The sequence below is a fragment of the Hipposideros armiger genome, unplaced genomic scaffold (genome assembly GCF_001890085.2).
Source record: "Hipposideros armiger isolate ML-2016 unplaced genomic scaffold, ASM189008v1 scaffold_458, whole genome shotgun sequence".
Lineage (NCBI taxonomy): Eukaryota > Metazoa > Chordata > Mammalia > Chiroptera > Hipposideridae > Hipposideros > Hipposideros armiger.
The window spans coordinates 500669-515807 of record NW_017731808.1 but is presented as its reverse complement, the minus strand read 5'-3'; the positions used below and the strand labels follow the sequence as shown (position 1 = coordinate 515807).

Below are 15139 nucleotides of genomic sequence, written 5' to 3'. Positions count from 1 at the left end.
TCTCACCCTGTCCACGGCCCATGTCACACGGCAGAGCTGAGCCCTGGAGACAGAGGCCACGCGGCCCTCAGCTCAAAGTATTTACTGTCTGGCTGAAAAGTTTGCTGAGCCCGACATAGATGAAAAAATAATAATAATAAAGATGAAGGAAGACCAAGTAATTCCTTCCAGGAACAAGGCCGTATCTGTGTGCTTTACCAAATTCAACTTTGTACGAATTCTGCTGACAGAGCCTTCCAGGTACAAGGGTGTCCTGGGCAAGGGTGGGAAAGAGGCAGTAGGCAAACCTAGGAGCCCGCGAACCGAAAGAGCAAGTTCTGTGTCGTCTGGGGCCGGTTCCCCTGCGCCCACCTGGATGGAAGGAGACACCTGGGCACGGGAGGGTGTGCAGGAGACACAGACCTCCAACTTGGTTTGGGCCAGAAGGAGCTACAGCGGGTCCGCCACCCCTCACCTGATGGACTGTTTTCAACTCCTGCACCCGCCCTCCCGCCACCAAGGAGAGAACCGAGGGGAAGCACCACCTTGCACCTGGATGTTGATCACTTCGTACACACGCTTCACGATGCCGTCCAGCATTGCGGAGACGTTGGCCACAGGCACTGGCTGCAGCAGGCCCAGCAGCAGCCACGACACAGTGGTCGAAGTGTCCCCACAGGCCGAGTGCAGGTGGTGGACAGTGGCCTCCATCGGCCGCAGGGCACTGGTGACCTGTGAAACCAGAGTCAGATTGTGACCTGGGAGAAGTGCCCCCATCGGACAGGGAGACTGAGGCCTGGAGAAATTCAAGTTAAGTGCACACACACACACAAACACACACACACATGCACACACAGACATGCACACCATTCTGCTCTGCGGAAGTGAACCTCTGCAATATTTTTATATCTGTCATCCCAGTAAAAGTCCTGCAAACCAGACTATAAATACTTCTGCAACACCGGTTGTCATGGGTTAAATGGTGTCCACCATGCCCCAACCCCCAATCCCTATGTTGCAGTCCTATGCCCCAGGACTTCAGGATGGGACCTTATTTGGAGATAGGGTTGTTGCAGATGTAATTAGTTAAAATGAGGTCATTAGGATGGGCCTTTATCCAATCTGACTGGTGTCCTTACACAGAAAAGGGATTTGGGTGTGGAGACAGACCCTGATAGAAGGGCATGCTGTGAGGACGCAGGGTGAAGACAGCTGCCTACAAGCCAACGAGGCCCCTGGGAAGGGCCTTCCCTCACAGGCCTGGGAAGGCACAGCCCTTCCCGCACCTGCATCGCAGCCTTCCAGCGCAGGGAGCCACACGTGTCTGCTCTGTAGGCCCTCCACTCTGTGGCGCTGTCATGGCCACCCCCGGAAAACACTGGTCAGCTCCTGGCCCCTCAGGCCCCACCCCCGCAGCACATGACAGAGAACTAGATCAGGAATTGGAGAACTAGAGATCAAGCCATGGCATCAAGCCATTGCACGTCTGATTTTTTTTTTTGAGCTTTAGTGACCCGCTTTCTCATTTCATATGAACCCTTTTTGCCCCAGCCTAATATCTCAAAATCTCGAGGTTCTGTTTGCCTTGAGAAGCCAAACACATTGGCCTGACCACAGAGCAGCATGGCTTCACCAAAGCAAGCTTTGCTGACAAACCCTCCAGTCTCCATGGGGAAGTGGAAAGGTGGTTTGGGGGACACTGGAGCCTGCCTTGTCCTTGGCAGACTCGAGCCTTTGCAGGGGAGATACAGCTCAGAACCCAGGGGGCAGAACAGAAGCTCACCCCGGCCTCCCTGGAACCCCCAAGTCAGGGAACCGGCCCCTGCAGCAGGGAGGAGGCTGTGGGTCAGGCCCCACCTGCTGGAGTTAATGGTCTGCCCTGAAAAACAAAACCTACGCTCTTGAGGAGACAATGGGTGACACACAACAATATTTAAAATACCAGCAACCACAACTCGGAAACACGGAAACACTAGTGTCAGCACCATTTTCAGCTCTTTCCATGTGCTGTTTAAACCTCATGGCCACTGCCTCAGGCGATTATGGCTTTTTCTATTCAATGGAAGTGGCATCTAAGGCACAGAAAGGTTAAGTAACTTGCCCAAGGCCACACAGCTAACAAGGGGCAGCACTGGGATTGGAACCCAGGCAGCCAATCAGGCCATCTTCCCCTGCCCCCAACAAGCTCACCGGAGACAGAATCCCTCCACCTGGGGCAGTTAAAGAGGTTTCCAGGGGAAGGTGACGTTTCAGAATACCTCTTAAGACACTTTACTGGTGAGGCCCAGAACCAGGTGAGTGTGTGTGCCACCTGTTCGGGGGCCGCCCCTGCCAGCGGGTCTGAACACTAGGGAAGGATCCAAACCTGGGCCTGACCCCTCATCCCACACAGGACACAGCTGCGGATTCCAAAAGTCAGGTAGGACCAGCCACGGTGTGCAGGGCCCAGCGCAGGAGGAAAATGAGTATTCAAAAAGTATTAAGTATTTCAAGAGGCCACGGCGGAGCATGAAACCAAGTGTGGGGCCCTTCTGAGCGTGGGGTGACTGTGTGGGACACTCGCCCGTGAAGCCCGCCCTGAGGGCAGACCGCCATGCTGGGAAGACGGCCGTGCTGTAAGGATGAGCAGTGGCCCGTCCACCAGTGGGCCCACCATGGTGGTGACACCCCGCCTGTGAAGACGTCCTGGCTGGAAGGCTCTGCTGACGTGTCAGAAAGTGTGAGCAGGTCTGCAACAGGAGCCGTGTTGCCCCTCAGGGGACACGTGGCCATGTGCGGGGACACTTTGGGTTATCACAACTGGGTACGTTTCTGGCTTCTTGTGCAGAGAAGCCAGGCATGCTGCAAAAATCCCATAACGACAGGCAGCCCCCACAACAAAGAGCTATCTGGCCCCATACGTTGATAGTGGCAAGTAGAGGACCCCATCTAGAAGTCCCCATCCCAGAACTTTCCAGGACGCTGGGGACCTGAGAATGAGGTCAGTGAGGTCACAGCTCTGGGGCCCAGGCCATCTACACTGGGTCACCCTTTGGTTTAAGCAACAGACAGAGCAGTTAAAAGACTAGGGGGGTTCCATGCTCTACATCGTAGGATAGGGTTTACAGTGTTATGTACAACAAACTCCAAATTACACACTTCCATGGGTGCGTGTCATGGCACGTAAATTATACCTCTTTGAAGCTTTGTTTTCTTAATTAAGAATTCACGTTTGGTTCGGAGTCAGGCTGCGGTCACTTAGGGAACCCCTTGCCAACCCCAGTTCGCACCGCACCCCCGCCTGTGCCAGCCCGGGGGCCTGCAGGCTCGCTCGCCTCCCACCTACCATGGAGTGCAGAAGTCTCATGTGGTTCAGGAGCCTGGCGTCCACCTGCCGGAGTTCCTGGAAGTTCATTTTCACCAGGATGGTCACGTTGAACCAGGAGCTCGTCAGATTCCTCTCTGGAGCTACAGGAGGCAACACGCTGAACAGTTACAGGCCAGGGACAGGGACAGGGCAGGGCAGGGCCACCAGCGGCCCCGGGGTGAGAAAGGGGGGACACAGGCCTAGAAAGCAGGAGGCTGGCCCCGCTACATTCGCCCTCCTACATAAGTGGGGCTGCCCCCCGGACGGCAGGGGGCACCTCCCCCACCGCCCGCGCTTCGCTTCTCTTACGTTATAATATATGTGGCCCTATCTACGCTATATAACATACTACTGTGTATAATGCATACCAGATCATACTGTGTGTAATATCCATTTTACATAATATGTAGACTGTGACGTGGATAGTAAAATAGCGCACTGAATGTGTGTCATACAATACTTGACATATTTGGACTGTACTAATGCTAGAATATATTATAATACCTATTGCATGTGATGTTTTGTCCCCCTAACTCTGAACCTTGACTGACCCATTCTCCTGGGGGCAGCCACCATCTGGAGCAGAACCTTCCAGACCAGACAGGCATGCCCTGAGGGCTGGTCCACGGGCCTGCCAAGCTGGTGCTCCGAGCAGGATTTCGGGTCTCTTGGTGTTTCTGGAGCAGTCAGCCACACACCTTCTCACTACAGAACAGGTCAGTTTCCAGCAAGCTCTAGGGCTCCCTAGGTGAGCTTGGGGAATTTGGGCAGCCGCTCTGCCAGGAACGCCTTCCCTCCCCAGGACGCCTGTGTGCGCGCCTCCCCCTGAGAAGTCAGTGGCCACGTTTGGACAGACACATTGCATTGCTTGGGAGTGGGAAGCACCCTACACCCAGCTGCGGGCTCCTCTGACACCAGCCACTGGCCCTGGAAATCTACCCCCACCCCACCAGGTCAGGACCGGGCCCCTAGCCTATGGGTGGCTGGCTAACTGGACACCTCCTTTGCTGCAGGTCTCAGTCCTACCTTGGGGCATGGGAGCCACGCAGCGGTGGCCCCCCTGCAAGGGGCAGCATTTCTGAAGTCCAGGGCAGTCGGCGTCCAAGGCACAGAGTGAGGTGGATGCATCTGGCCCCACCGCTGGGCAGACCCCGGGTCTCGATGCAAACTCCCTGGAGCGATTCAGGGCTGAGGAAAAGTGATTAGCAGTTAATGATGTTAGCAATAAAAACCTGGGTGAGCTGCTCAGGCACCACACCTGGGTGTCTCCTGGCGCTGATTCCATCTGCAGTTCTTGGAGGCGCACAGTGTGGATTGCCTAGGGGCCATGTCCAGGCCTGGGAGGCACCATTTGATGTCTAAAGTCCTAAAGAAATTGCTACCCAGGGACTGACCGGCTTTGGGACATGAAAAATGGGCCTGTGGTACAGCCCAGAGAGCCACTGGGAGGGAGATCCCAGCATCCCTGTGGGGCCACCAATCAAGCGTCTAAAGGTCTTCGCAGTCTCCTCCATTATAAAAACCAACAGCCTCAGGGCTAAGGAAATGTGAGACTAAATGTGAGATGGCTCCTGGGAGAGAAAACTGACATTAGAAGAAAGAAAAAGTGGCATCCAAATAAAGTGTGCAGTTGGACTAAGCAGTGCACCAGCATTGGTTTCTTTGTGGAGACACATGTGCCATCGTACACAAGACACTAACGCTTGGGGACAGTGGCTGAGGGGTATATGGGAGCTCTCTCTACCAGCTTTGCAACTTGTCTATAAATCTACAACTATTCTAAAGTAAAAGGTTCACTTAAATTAAAAGAAAGTTCAGGTCACCAAGAAAAGTCAGCTTCCAAAAATGGTTGCCGATCGGACATGTTTTTGAGTTCAAGTTCGTCTTGGCCTGAACGCTGCTGGGACTCCCCTCCTTCCTGTGGGGCTGGCACTCGCTGAGAGCCCAAGAGAAGAGTCAGCAATTCCAACTTGGTAGGAAGTCAGAAGTCTGTTTCTCCTTCCACCAGCTCAACACAAACAATGAAACAGGACTTCCCAGTGCCTGGCAACCAAGGTTAGTCACAGTTCAAGGACAAGACCCACAGGAGATTTCTGTCTGAGCAACAGCGCTGAGGTCATCCGGGGCTCAAGAATCTGATCCTTCTGGAATATCATTCTCACCCTCACCTCCTGCCAGGCGTCCTTCTTGCCCAAAGGGGCCCTGGTCCTCAGCCTGGGGAAGACAGGGAGTTTGGGGTGGTGTCCTGTTGCAGTGGGGTCCTGCCATGATGATGGTCCTGCAGTGAAAGTGGGCTAAGTGGAAACCAGGGTGTCACTGCAGTTGATGAGTGTTGGCTAAGACACTCAGTGTCACCCTCAGGAATTCATCCCGAGGAAATAATCCAGCTTGTGTGCAGCAGAGACTGTACCATAGGACACCCATCGCAGTGTTATTTATAATAATGAAATCTTGGAAGCCACTAAATGGTAAATGGTAGGAGATTGCTTCACGCTGACACATCCATATGAGGTAATGCCATGTGGCCATTAAATCATGTGGCAGAATAATATTTATTAACGTGAAAGATGTTCTGGATAAATGGCCAAATGATAAAAGCGTGCTACAGAAAAGTCTCGAACGGGGTGACCACACTTTTGTACATTTGCCCTGAATGAAGATAGAAGAAAATGTTAACACGGTGCTGCGTGGGCGGCAGGCTTACGGGTAACGTCCCTTTGTTCTTTCCTGTGTTTCCAGATTTTCTGCACGGCTCGCGTATTCGTTTTCGTAATTATAGTAAAAAGATACATTTAAATAAAATAATGTGTACGTGATCATTGTGTCCCAAATGCTGGGGTTTTAGGAATTGAAAGTCATTTAGACTGAAAGGAATGTCACATGAGTTCTCATAACGCTCTTCCTTTTTTAGATAATTGGCTGTTGAGTGGGAGGAGAAAGAAGGAAGCAAGTCTGAGGTTTCACTGCTGCCTGGAGACGAGGCCTCTGTGCTGAGAGCACCAGGCTGCCGAGACAAGAGTTGCCCCACAGCTGGGGGACCTGGAGACCCTGCCACGGAGAAAAGAGCACCGCCTGCCCTCCTGGCCTCCCCAAATCCCCAGGCTGTTCCCTGCCGCCACCTCTGCCCGGTTCTGTGCAAAACAGTGGGAGGGGCTGGGGGGGGTCACTTATAGAGACTTCACAGGTTCCAAAGAGCCAGCCTGTCACCAGGCCTCTCCGAAAGAGCTTTGACCAAACAGAGGAGCTGTGCCAGCGTGGAGAAGGCCATGCTGCCAGTACCCGTGGTGTAAACGCCTCCACCACGGGCAGTTACAGCTGCCGACATGGTGTTTGTACATCCTGAGCACGGAGGTGGGAAGAGATGCCCACCATCAGCCCTCAGGAGCCAGCAGGGCGTCGGCCGTGCTGAAGGTGGTGCCGCAGCCCAGGCCCCCGGCAGCTGCAGTGCCCAGCGGGGTCTTCCTGAGGAGGCGTGCAGCCTGCTGGGTGCCCTGGGTGTCCCTTAGCCTTGCTCCTCTTCCCACCAGCCGGGGCCCCTTCCCCAGATGCCAGCAGCAGACTCTAACTCGGGGTCGGGGAGGCCCAGGCCCAAGTCTGTGCGATCTTGGTCAGATCGGCTGCCACCTCCAGTCTGTGCCGACGTCTGCAGAACGGGGGACACTCCTGTCCGGGAGTGACCAGGGATCTCCCTTGCTGGCCTGTCATAAAGGACACGCTCCCTCAAGGCCCTTTTCCTCTCTTTTCTTCTGGGCTCCCGATGGCCTCCTCTCTACACCACTACTGGAGGGACCCTCCTGAGGCCCAAGGGGGACTGTGGACACCCCCATTCCAACTCGGCCACCTCTGAGCTCCTTCAGGGTGAGTTCTCCTTCCCTGCGCCCAGCGTGTCCCCTGACACGTCCCAACCCTCCCTACTCTAGCCACACCCCTACCTGCAGTTCCCGGAGCAGCCCTACCCATGGGACTAACTAGAATGTTCCAGTCCTCTCCCTGCCTGGTAAGTTCCTAATTAAAGGCGCTAACACGCTAAAAGTGGGGCTGGTGTCCCATGAGGGGCACTGCCCGGAGGCTGGTTGGTTACGGGGAAGAGAGCGAGTGGCAGGTGGCAGGGCCTCCCGCCTTCTCTCCAGGGGGAACTCACTGCTCAGCTCAGCCGGGCAGCGGCCCTTACACAAAGGTGACCTTCAGCATGGAGGAGCCGTCCTCCGGTCCTCTGGCCCTCTGGACATGGGACCTCACTCGTCCTGACTGTAGCCAGCAGGTGGGAAGAGCATGGCCCTCGCAGGCGAGGATGCACCGGGCAGGGTGGCACCTGCCTTCTCCCACTGGACCCTCACGCTCCACACGAAGCCCCGCCTGGGTTTCACCGGTGGTGGCAGCGTGAATGCCACTTTTAACACTCAACCCAGAGCCGTCAGGACATCTCTGAGCAGGCTCAATGGGGAGAGGCACGCATCCCTGTATTGTGTGACATTCTTTCCCGTTTCCGTGTTTTCTGCACGGCCCACGCCTTCATTTTTATAATTAAAGTAAAAAGATACATTTAAACAAAACAATGAATGAGTTATCATTGTGTTCCAAATGCTAGATTTAAAAAAAAAAACCTTAAAGTCATTTAGACCGAAAGAAATATCACGTGTGTCTTCATAATGCTCTTCCCGTCTAGATCATCAGTTGTTGAGTTGTCTGGGGACCTGAGGAAGGCACACTCGGGGTGACTCAGCGAGCCGAGCCCACGCAGCCTCCTGCAGGGTCGGCAGGGCCCACGAATCCGTTCTGTAGCCCCTGGTGTGGGGACGGGGGCGGCGCCCCTGGTGAGCGATGTCCAGGCCTTAGCCCAGGGCCGTCCTGGCCTCAGCCTAGGATGGGCCACATGGGATCCCCCTCCCGGACGCCCTGCTCTCTGGAGGCAGCAGCCCTCACAGCCCAGAGGTGCCCCGTTGACACTCACGGGGGCCACACCCGTCCCATTTCCCCTCCATGATGGGGCGGGGACAGGACGACCTTCTGACTCTCAGAAACTCACTTTAGATCTGGTATTGACTCACATGTAACCATCACCGCTACCCACGCACACCCACACATGCAGCTTTTCCCCTGGAAGAGGTTTTTCTGGAAAGTTCCCTTCATGTCGAGAGGCTGAGCCCTGAACCCCCACAGAGCACAGCCCACCTGGCCTCCGACACTGGCCTGGCACAGCCACACCAGTCACCCTGAAAACCGCCCTGAGCACCTTCCAAAGCGCACTGAGGAAGGAAGAGGACGTGGGGGCCTCTGGGCAGCTGGGGGTGCTGAGGGGACCCCTTGCATCTATCTCTCCCACTTATTGGTGTTCAGATTAGGATTCCAGGTAAAGAACGTGTCCACTACAGCTTTTAAAAAGGATGGCTGCCAACACAGACGAGATCGCCATGTTGGTTCTCAGACTCAGCTTCGTGCTAGAATCACTTGGGGAGCTTTACAAACACCCCAGTGCCCAGGCTACACCAGAGACCAAGTCCAACCCACTCTGTGAGGGCAGCACCCAAGCATCAGTGTCTTCCAGTCTGCCGAGGGGCCTTCGATGCGTAGCCGGGTCTAAGAGCCACCCCTCCAGAACAAAAAGGCTCGCAGACTGGGGACCCCAGGCCAGTGGCATCAGCACCGCCCGGGAACTTAGACTTCGCCGCTGACTCCTCGGATCTGAAACCCAGGGGCGGGGCCAAGGATCCGTGCTAAGCCCTCCAGGTGATCCTCATGCCTGCTCAAGGTGGGGAACCAGTGTTCCAGAAGGGTCTAGTAAGTTCAGGGCTAGTGGGTGTGCACAGAGACCCTCCGGAGACTCCTCAGGACCCCTGGGAGAAGGGAACGGGGGGGGTGGCCCCAGCTCGCCCGCCACTCTGCACTCACGCAGGACGCAGTAGAGGCCCAGCTGCTCATAGCCCTCGCAGCAGTCCGTCACGTTCCGGGGCTCGGGGACGTCCACTGCCAGGTACCGGGTCCTGTAAACGGTCTTGGGGCACCGTCTCCACGGGATCCACCCGCCGCAGGGGGCGTAGGTCACATGGGACACCTGGACGGCCTCCACCTTCTGGACACTTTGGGTCACACTGTAGTTGCATAGCTGGTAGCTCAGCAAGGACAGGCCTTTCTCTAGGAGGGAGGAGCCGAAGAAAGAGCAGAGGTGATCATCAGATCCAGACGGGGGCTCCCTGCGCGCAAGCCCTCTCTCCTGCAGCAAGTGAAACAAGACCCCTGCCCCGGCCCCTCAGGATGCGCCCACCAGCCCACTGAGAAGTCCGTGCAGCCGCCGGTGAAGCACAAACGAAGGGGTAAAGCACAGATGGAGCCTGCCCGCTAGGAAATCCTCCATAGACCAGGGGGCCACTGGGCTGCGTGGCCCAGGGAACGGAGACACGGAGGAGCCAGGCAGCTGGGGCTCGGGTCCCTGTTCCCTGCTCCATGCTCTGATTCTGCAGCGGGACGATCTTCTGCACAGCCCTTCAAATCCCCGAGCCACAGGCTTGTCACACGTGTGATGCGTCTGTAACCATTCCAGCAACAACTACTATATACTGAAGGCCTACTACGCGCAGGGCTCGGATGGCAGTGGCACCCTTTTTTTGGAATGAGATGGAAGATAAATACACACATATCTCAAGCACATGTGAGGGTTCGTAGATGGTAAAGTTCAGCCCGACTCACTGTCATCACCGGGGGGTGAGGGCACAACGCCCGCTGTAGGGTGACGCCCAGCTGGCTGAACAGACCCCAGACACTACCTGGTTCCTGTGCACAGATGCCCAAGCCCCTTCATCAGCGTGATCACTGGTGCTCGAGGCCCCATGGCAGCCAGTATTTTCAGCAGCCCTGTGTCTGTTTCTCATGGACCATGTGGTCCTGGGATGTACCATCTGCCCAGGGGCCTCTGCTGTCTCCTGTACCGGGAACTGTCACGGCTGAATTGTGCCCCCACCCGCCCACCCACAGTTCCTATGTTGAAGTCCTCACCCCCAGCATCTCAGAATGTGGCTTATTTAGAAATAGGGGCTTTGCAGATACACTTAGTTAAGATGAGGTTACACTGGAGTAGGGTGGCCCCCACCCAATGGGACTGGTGTCCTTATAAAAGGGGAAATTTGGACACAGGAACAGGAGTGCACAGGGCGGACGCTTTGAGAAGGTGCAGGTAGAGATAGGGTGAGGCTTCTACGAGCCAAGGAACATGGATGATTGCTGACAAACCAGCAGCAGCTGGGGGAGGGGACCGCCCACATTCTCCCTCACAGCCCTCAGCAGGAGCTGCCCTGACCACACCCGGACCTCGGACTTCTCCCTGTGAGAGAATGAATCTCTACTGCTTAAACCTCCAGCCTGTGGTACTTTGTGCAGGCAGCCCCAGGGAACTCACACAGGGGTCGTGGGCTGCCCCCCACACTTAGCAGCCCGCATGGGGCTCTGAGTGTAGGAGGAATGCAAGGTCTGAATGTACTTCACATTTTCAGGTTCTCAACCTCTGAGCTCCAAGCTTTACAAGACTGTACAACCAATGGGTAGGCACTCAATTTTATAGTGTAGACCCCTTAGTGAGGAGCTGGCTTTCTGGGGAGGAACTCAGGGATGGCAGCAAAAATTACCTTCACCCCTGAATCATCAGCACTAGGCAGCACCCCTGAAGAGCTCCTTCTTTGGCCGCACAGCAGCCCCTAAGTGTCCCAGGGGCTAGTGATCCCCAGAAAGAAATGGCCTGAGCCAGCCGTGGAGCCCAGGCTGATGGGGGCTGAATACAACATTGAAGCGCCCCACTCCTGAGTGAGCCCACCCCACAGCCACGTGTGGCTGCCTCTCCATCACCCTTGCAGGTGGCAGGGCCTCTGGGATTGAAGGGCCGTGCTGCCTGTCTCCACCAAAGGGGTGGGTGACAGTAAGCTCTGGGAAGGAATGACAGGGCCCTCCCATTATGTGTGGGGGGCCGGGGAAATCAGCCTCCGAGACCAGCGTAACTTGGCCCAGAGCTTAGAGGTGACTTAGATGAGGGGCTGGAGAAAAAATGGCCACTGTGAACTGGTCACTAATTAAGTGACCGGCTGAACAAGAAAACACGTAAGGACTTCCTGCCTTGAGAACGTGACGAGATGGTTTTAGATTTTGTTTTTCATCTTAGCCTAACATGAGATGCCAACCACTAATGAAGGTTCCTCTTCCCCGTCTCTAGAGAGCCACCGAGCTCCGTCTGAGCGTGACAAGGTCCCAGCGGATCATTAGCACACACACCACCACACGCACGCTCACACATCTCCTCTGAAACTGCACTTGGGATCAACTTGTTGTGTTTTGTTTTTGACATTCTCCCAGCGGCCACCACGTCCCTTCTGAGCCTGGCTTCTTGGCAGAGCCCAGGAGAGAAAGTTTTTAGCAGATCCTGCCATTCAGCAAATCCTTTCAAGTGCCATCAGCATGGCAGTTGGGGGGCCCAGGTTCCAGCCCCAGAGGTGGGGCATCTTCACGCTGTGGAACGAGTCTGGGCCCTGGGGTCAGAGGAACTGCGTTTGCGCCAACTTCACCAACACCAGCCGAGTGATTCTGAGCACATTTCATGCCCTCTCGGTGCCCCAGTCTGCTCATTTGTGAAATAGTAGCCATGCCCTCGGGCTGTAGGATTGAATGAGTGCCTGGCACTTAAGAGCAAATAGACTGGGACACTGAGCAACACAGCTTCTGTCCCCCGCGTCCTCGCGTGCACAATGAGGGGTCATGAAATGCCTCCTGAGGGCTTCTCTAGCTTTGAGATAGTCCCACTCATTTTGCGACTGAGCTGTGTGTTTTACACATTACCCATTCCAAAGGAAAACTCAAGGGGAAAAAAATCACAATTAAACCAAAATCCTGCTCAGGGGTGAACAAACTTTGAATTGGTAACAAAACTGAAGTTGGCCGTGGGAACAGAATAGACCTGTTTGAATTTCCAACGGGATAAAACAGACTTCAGGGGGAAAATGATTTCAAAGGTTTACCACCTCAGCTCTGAAACCTGGGGCTTCAGAAATCCGCGTTTTTAGCAGCTGACCATGTGCCTCCAAAGGCTTTGGACAGGTGCCCGTGCTCGGCCCCTCACTTCCCCACCGGCCACTGCCACCCTCATGTACCGCCGAGGAAACCGGGACTGGCAGAACCCACGGTGAGGGGCAGCGGATGGAGAGCCCACTTCATGACTCCCGCCTTGCCAGCAGGGTCACTCTGATAGAAACTCTGCCCTCAGCCAGCTGTGTGGCCTTGGGCAAGTCCCTGACAGAAGAGAAGGAGAGGAAAGCCCAACACACCACGGTTCAGAGACCCAGATGCTGTGTCTGCTCTCAGGGTGGCCCTCAGACCAGCACCACTCGCAGAAATGCGCAGTTCTGGGCCCCACCCAGACCCGCTGACTCAGAATCTGTCTTTGAACAGATCCCCCAGGTGATTAGAAAACACATGCACCCACCGTTTTGGGGTTATGAGAAAGTTTGGTGAGAGGGAGCAGATGTCGCCTCTCAAAGCAGAAGCCTGCCTGGCTGTCTGCAAGGCTGCTGTTCTCACCCATGAGCCTGGCTCCCGACCCCCCTGCTCCTCCAGCATCACCCTCACGGAGCCCAGACCCCTCACCTGTGAAGCCGCTGGCCTGGCTCGGGCCCACGGTGCTGAGCAGAGCCAGCAGGGCCAGCCCGAGGGTCCTGAGCATGGTTGGGCAGTGGCGAGGCAGCCCTGGGCCTCTCCTGAGCTGCAGCACAAAGGGGCCTGGGCTGCCTAGGCCCAGAGAAAGGGCCCTTCTGTTCCCTGTGCCGCCGACAGTGGCAATGGCTTCAGAGAGTGCGCTCACAGGGAGCGGTCCCTTATGCCTGCTCGTTAACACCCGCCACCACCACGGCCGTGTCCCTCGGGGCACCTGCGTGTCACGGCCCATTCTCATTCCAGGCAGATGGCATCTTTGAAGAAAGGTGAGTACCCAACCGCCAGGCTGCATCGCTGGGTCCCATCTCGTTGTTACGCAGAAAACACATTTCAGACCCAAATCTGACTCTCTCCATCAAGTATAAAGTATTCTCTTACCTTATCATTGCAAGCTGGCAGGAGAAAACAGCGTCAAATCAAAGTGGTCCATCAGATTCAGAAAAGCATCCTTCCCACAGGTGGACAGTACAGCTCGAAAGCCATAAAGATGTCCCTGCCTCTTAACCCCATGATGTCTTCCTGAGGGTCCGCCTGGGGGCCAGAAAGCTACAGTCCCAGAGGTGGTCATTACTTGTCAGGATTTAAAATGGAAAAGCATCGAGTGAACCATTGTGGGAGGAGGGGAAATTAAATCATTACATGGCATCTGGACATGAGAGCCCACAGACATAGATAGGCTCACCTGAAAACTTTTAGCAGCGGGAAAACAAAACTGCACAATGTGAAGTCAAACAGCTCCATCTCCATGAAGACCACGACTCCGTACGACTACGTACAAATGGGCCAATCCTGAAAGGGCCACAGGAATAAAAGGAGGGGTGATGTGAGGGGTGGCGGGTTGGTGGCTGACTTCTGTTTTAGTTCAGTAGCCATCCTGTTGTATGTAAATGAATCTTTAAATTCTGTATGAAATACTGTGTAGTTGGCGGTGTCTTCTTCCCCCTGCTGGGCTGTCTTTCAATGCTTGGTATCGAAAACTGAGGCACAATTTTTAACACTAGGTGAAGATCTAATTAATTCTTCTAAGAAAACTTTCCAATAGGGCAACAAAGACCTATCTTGGCTTATGGTTGAGAAATAGAAGTCCCCTGAGCTCGAATATAAAACAGTTTTTCCAGAAGAGAGGTTCTAGCCTAACCACTGCCCGCCCCCAACCCCGCCTCAGTTGCTATGACTTTTATTCTCAGTAGATTGACCTCTGAGATGAATAACTGCTGCTTTTGCGTGGCTCATGGCTACCTGACCCACGTCAGGACAAGAGCACCAAAACAGGACCTGGAGGTGATCGCAAAGTTAAGGGGCTCAGTGTGAATTTCCTAGAAGGCCAGCACCCTTTCGAGAAAACCGGTGGTGTCAGCTTGACTCACTGCCTGTGCTGTACTGGAGGTTAAAAAAAAGTTTCAGTAAGAAAGGAGTACGTTTTAATGCCATCATAGAATATTCAAGAAAATAAAATTGAATTAGCACTAACAGAATAAGTAGAAAAAATTTTATAACTTAGTTAAATCTGAACATTTAAAAATGTGAGATGAAGCTATGACGCTGTCATCTCTTATAACTTGGGCTACGGTAATGGATAAATGCTTCTATGAAATATGAAGATGGAATTGAGGACATTACCTTTTAAAACTCAAAACTGGCCTTGTGTTGTTGTTGTCTCTCATCTCTAGAACCACCGTGTGAAGTAGGTCCCTTATCCCCATGGCACAGATCAAGACAGTGAGGGCCAGAGAGGCCACACAGACAGTGAGTGGGACATGCACCCCGAAGCCTGAGTCCTTCACATTTGACTCCACTCCCTGTCTGGTCACAGTTCCAACCAGAATATCCAGCCAGAGCCCCCAAGAGACGGGAGAAAATCAAGGCATTGTACCAGCTGACCACTTCACGCTAATCTGGAATTTTCCATAAAATGTCATCATCACATACTTTTTCTTTATATTAAAACTCATGTGATTCAAAAACCCCTCACAATTGACAGTCTGTTTCTAGCTTGGTCCTCCCTCAACCTCCCTTTCATGCAGGCACAAAAAAAATAACCATGCTTGTGTGTGTGTGGTGTGTGTGTGAGTGTGTGTGTGTGGTGTGTGTGTGTGGTGTGTGGTGTGTGTGGTGTGTGTGTGGTGTGTG

At 54.3% G+C, this 15139-nt stretch overlaps 1 protein-coding gene across 1 annotated transcript in view; it reads right to left on the bottom strand.

The window, feature by feature from the left end:
- The window catches only part of UMODL1 (uromodulin like 1), a 67643-nt gene extending 54624 nt beyond the window's left edge, over window positions 1–13019 (bottom strand). The window contains exons 1-5 of the mRNA XM_019666001.1: window positions 12944–13019; window positions 9215–9457; window positions 4352–4513; window positions 3305–3426; window positions 525–711 (exon numbers count right to left, since the gene is read on the bottom strand). Of these exons, the coding sequence (XP_019521546.1) occupies window positions 525–711; window positions 3305–3426; window positions 4352–4513; window positions 9215–9457; window positions 12944–13019 (790 nt within the window). The remainder of the gene's footprint in view (window positions 1–524; window positions 712–3304; window positions 3427–4351; window positions 4514–9214; window positions 9458–12943) is intronic.
- Window positions 13020–15139: the final 2120 nt, after the last annotated feature.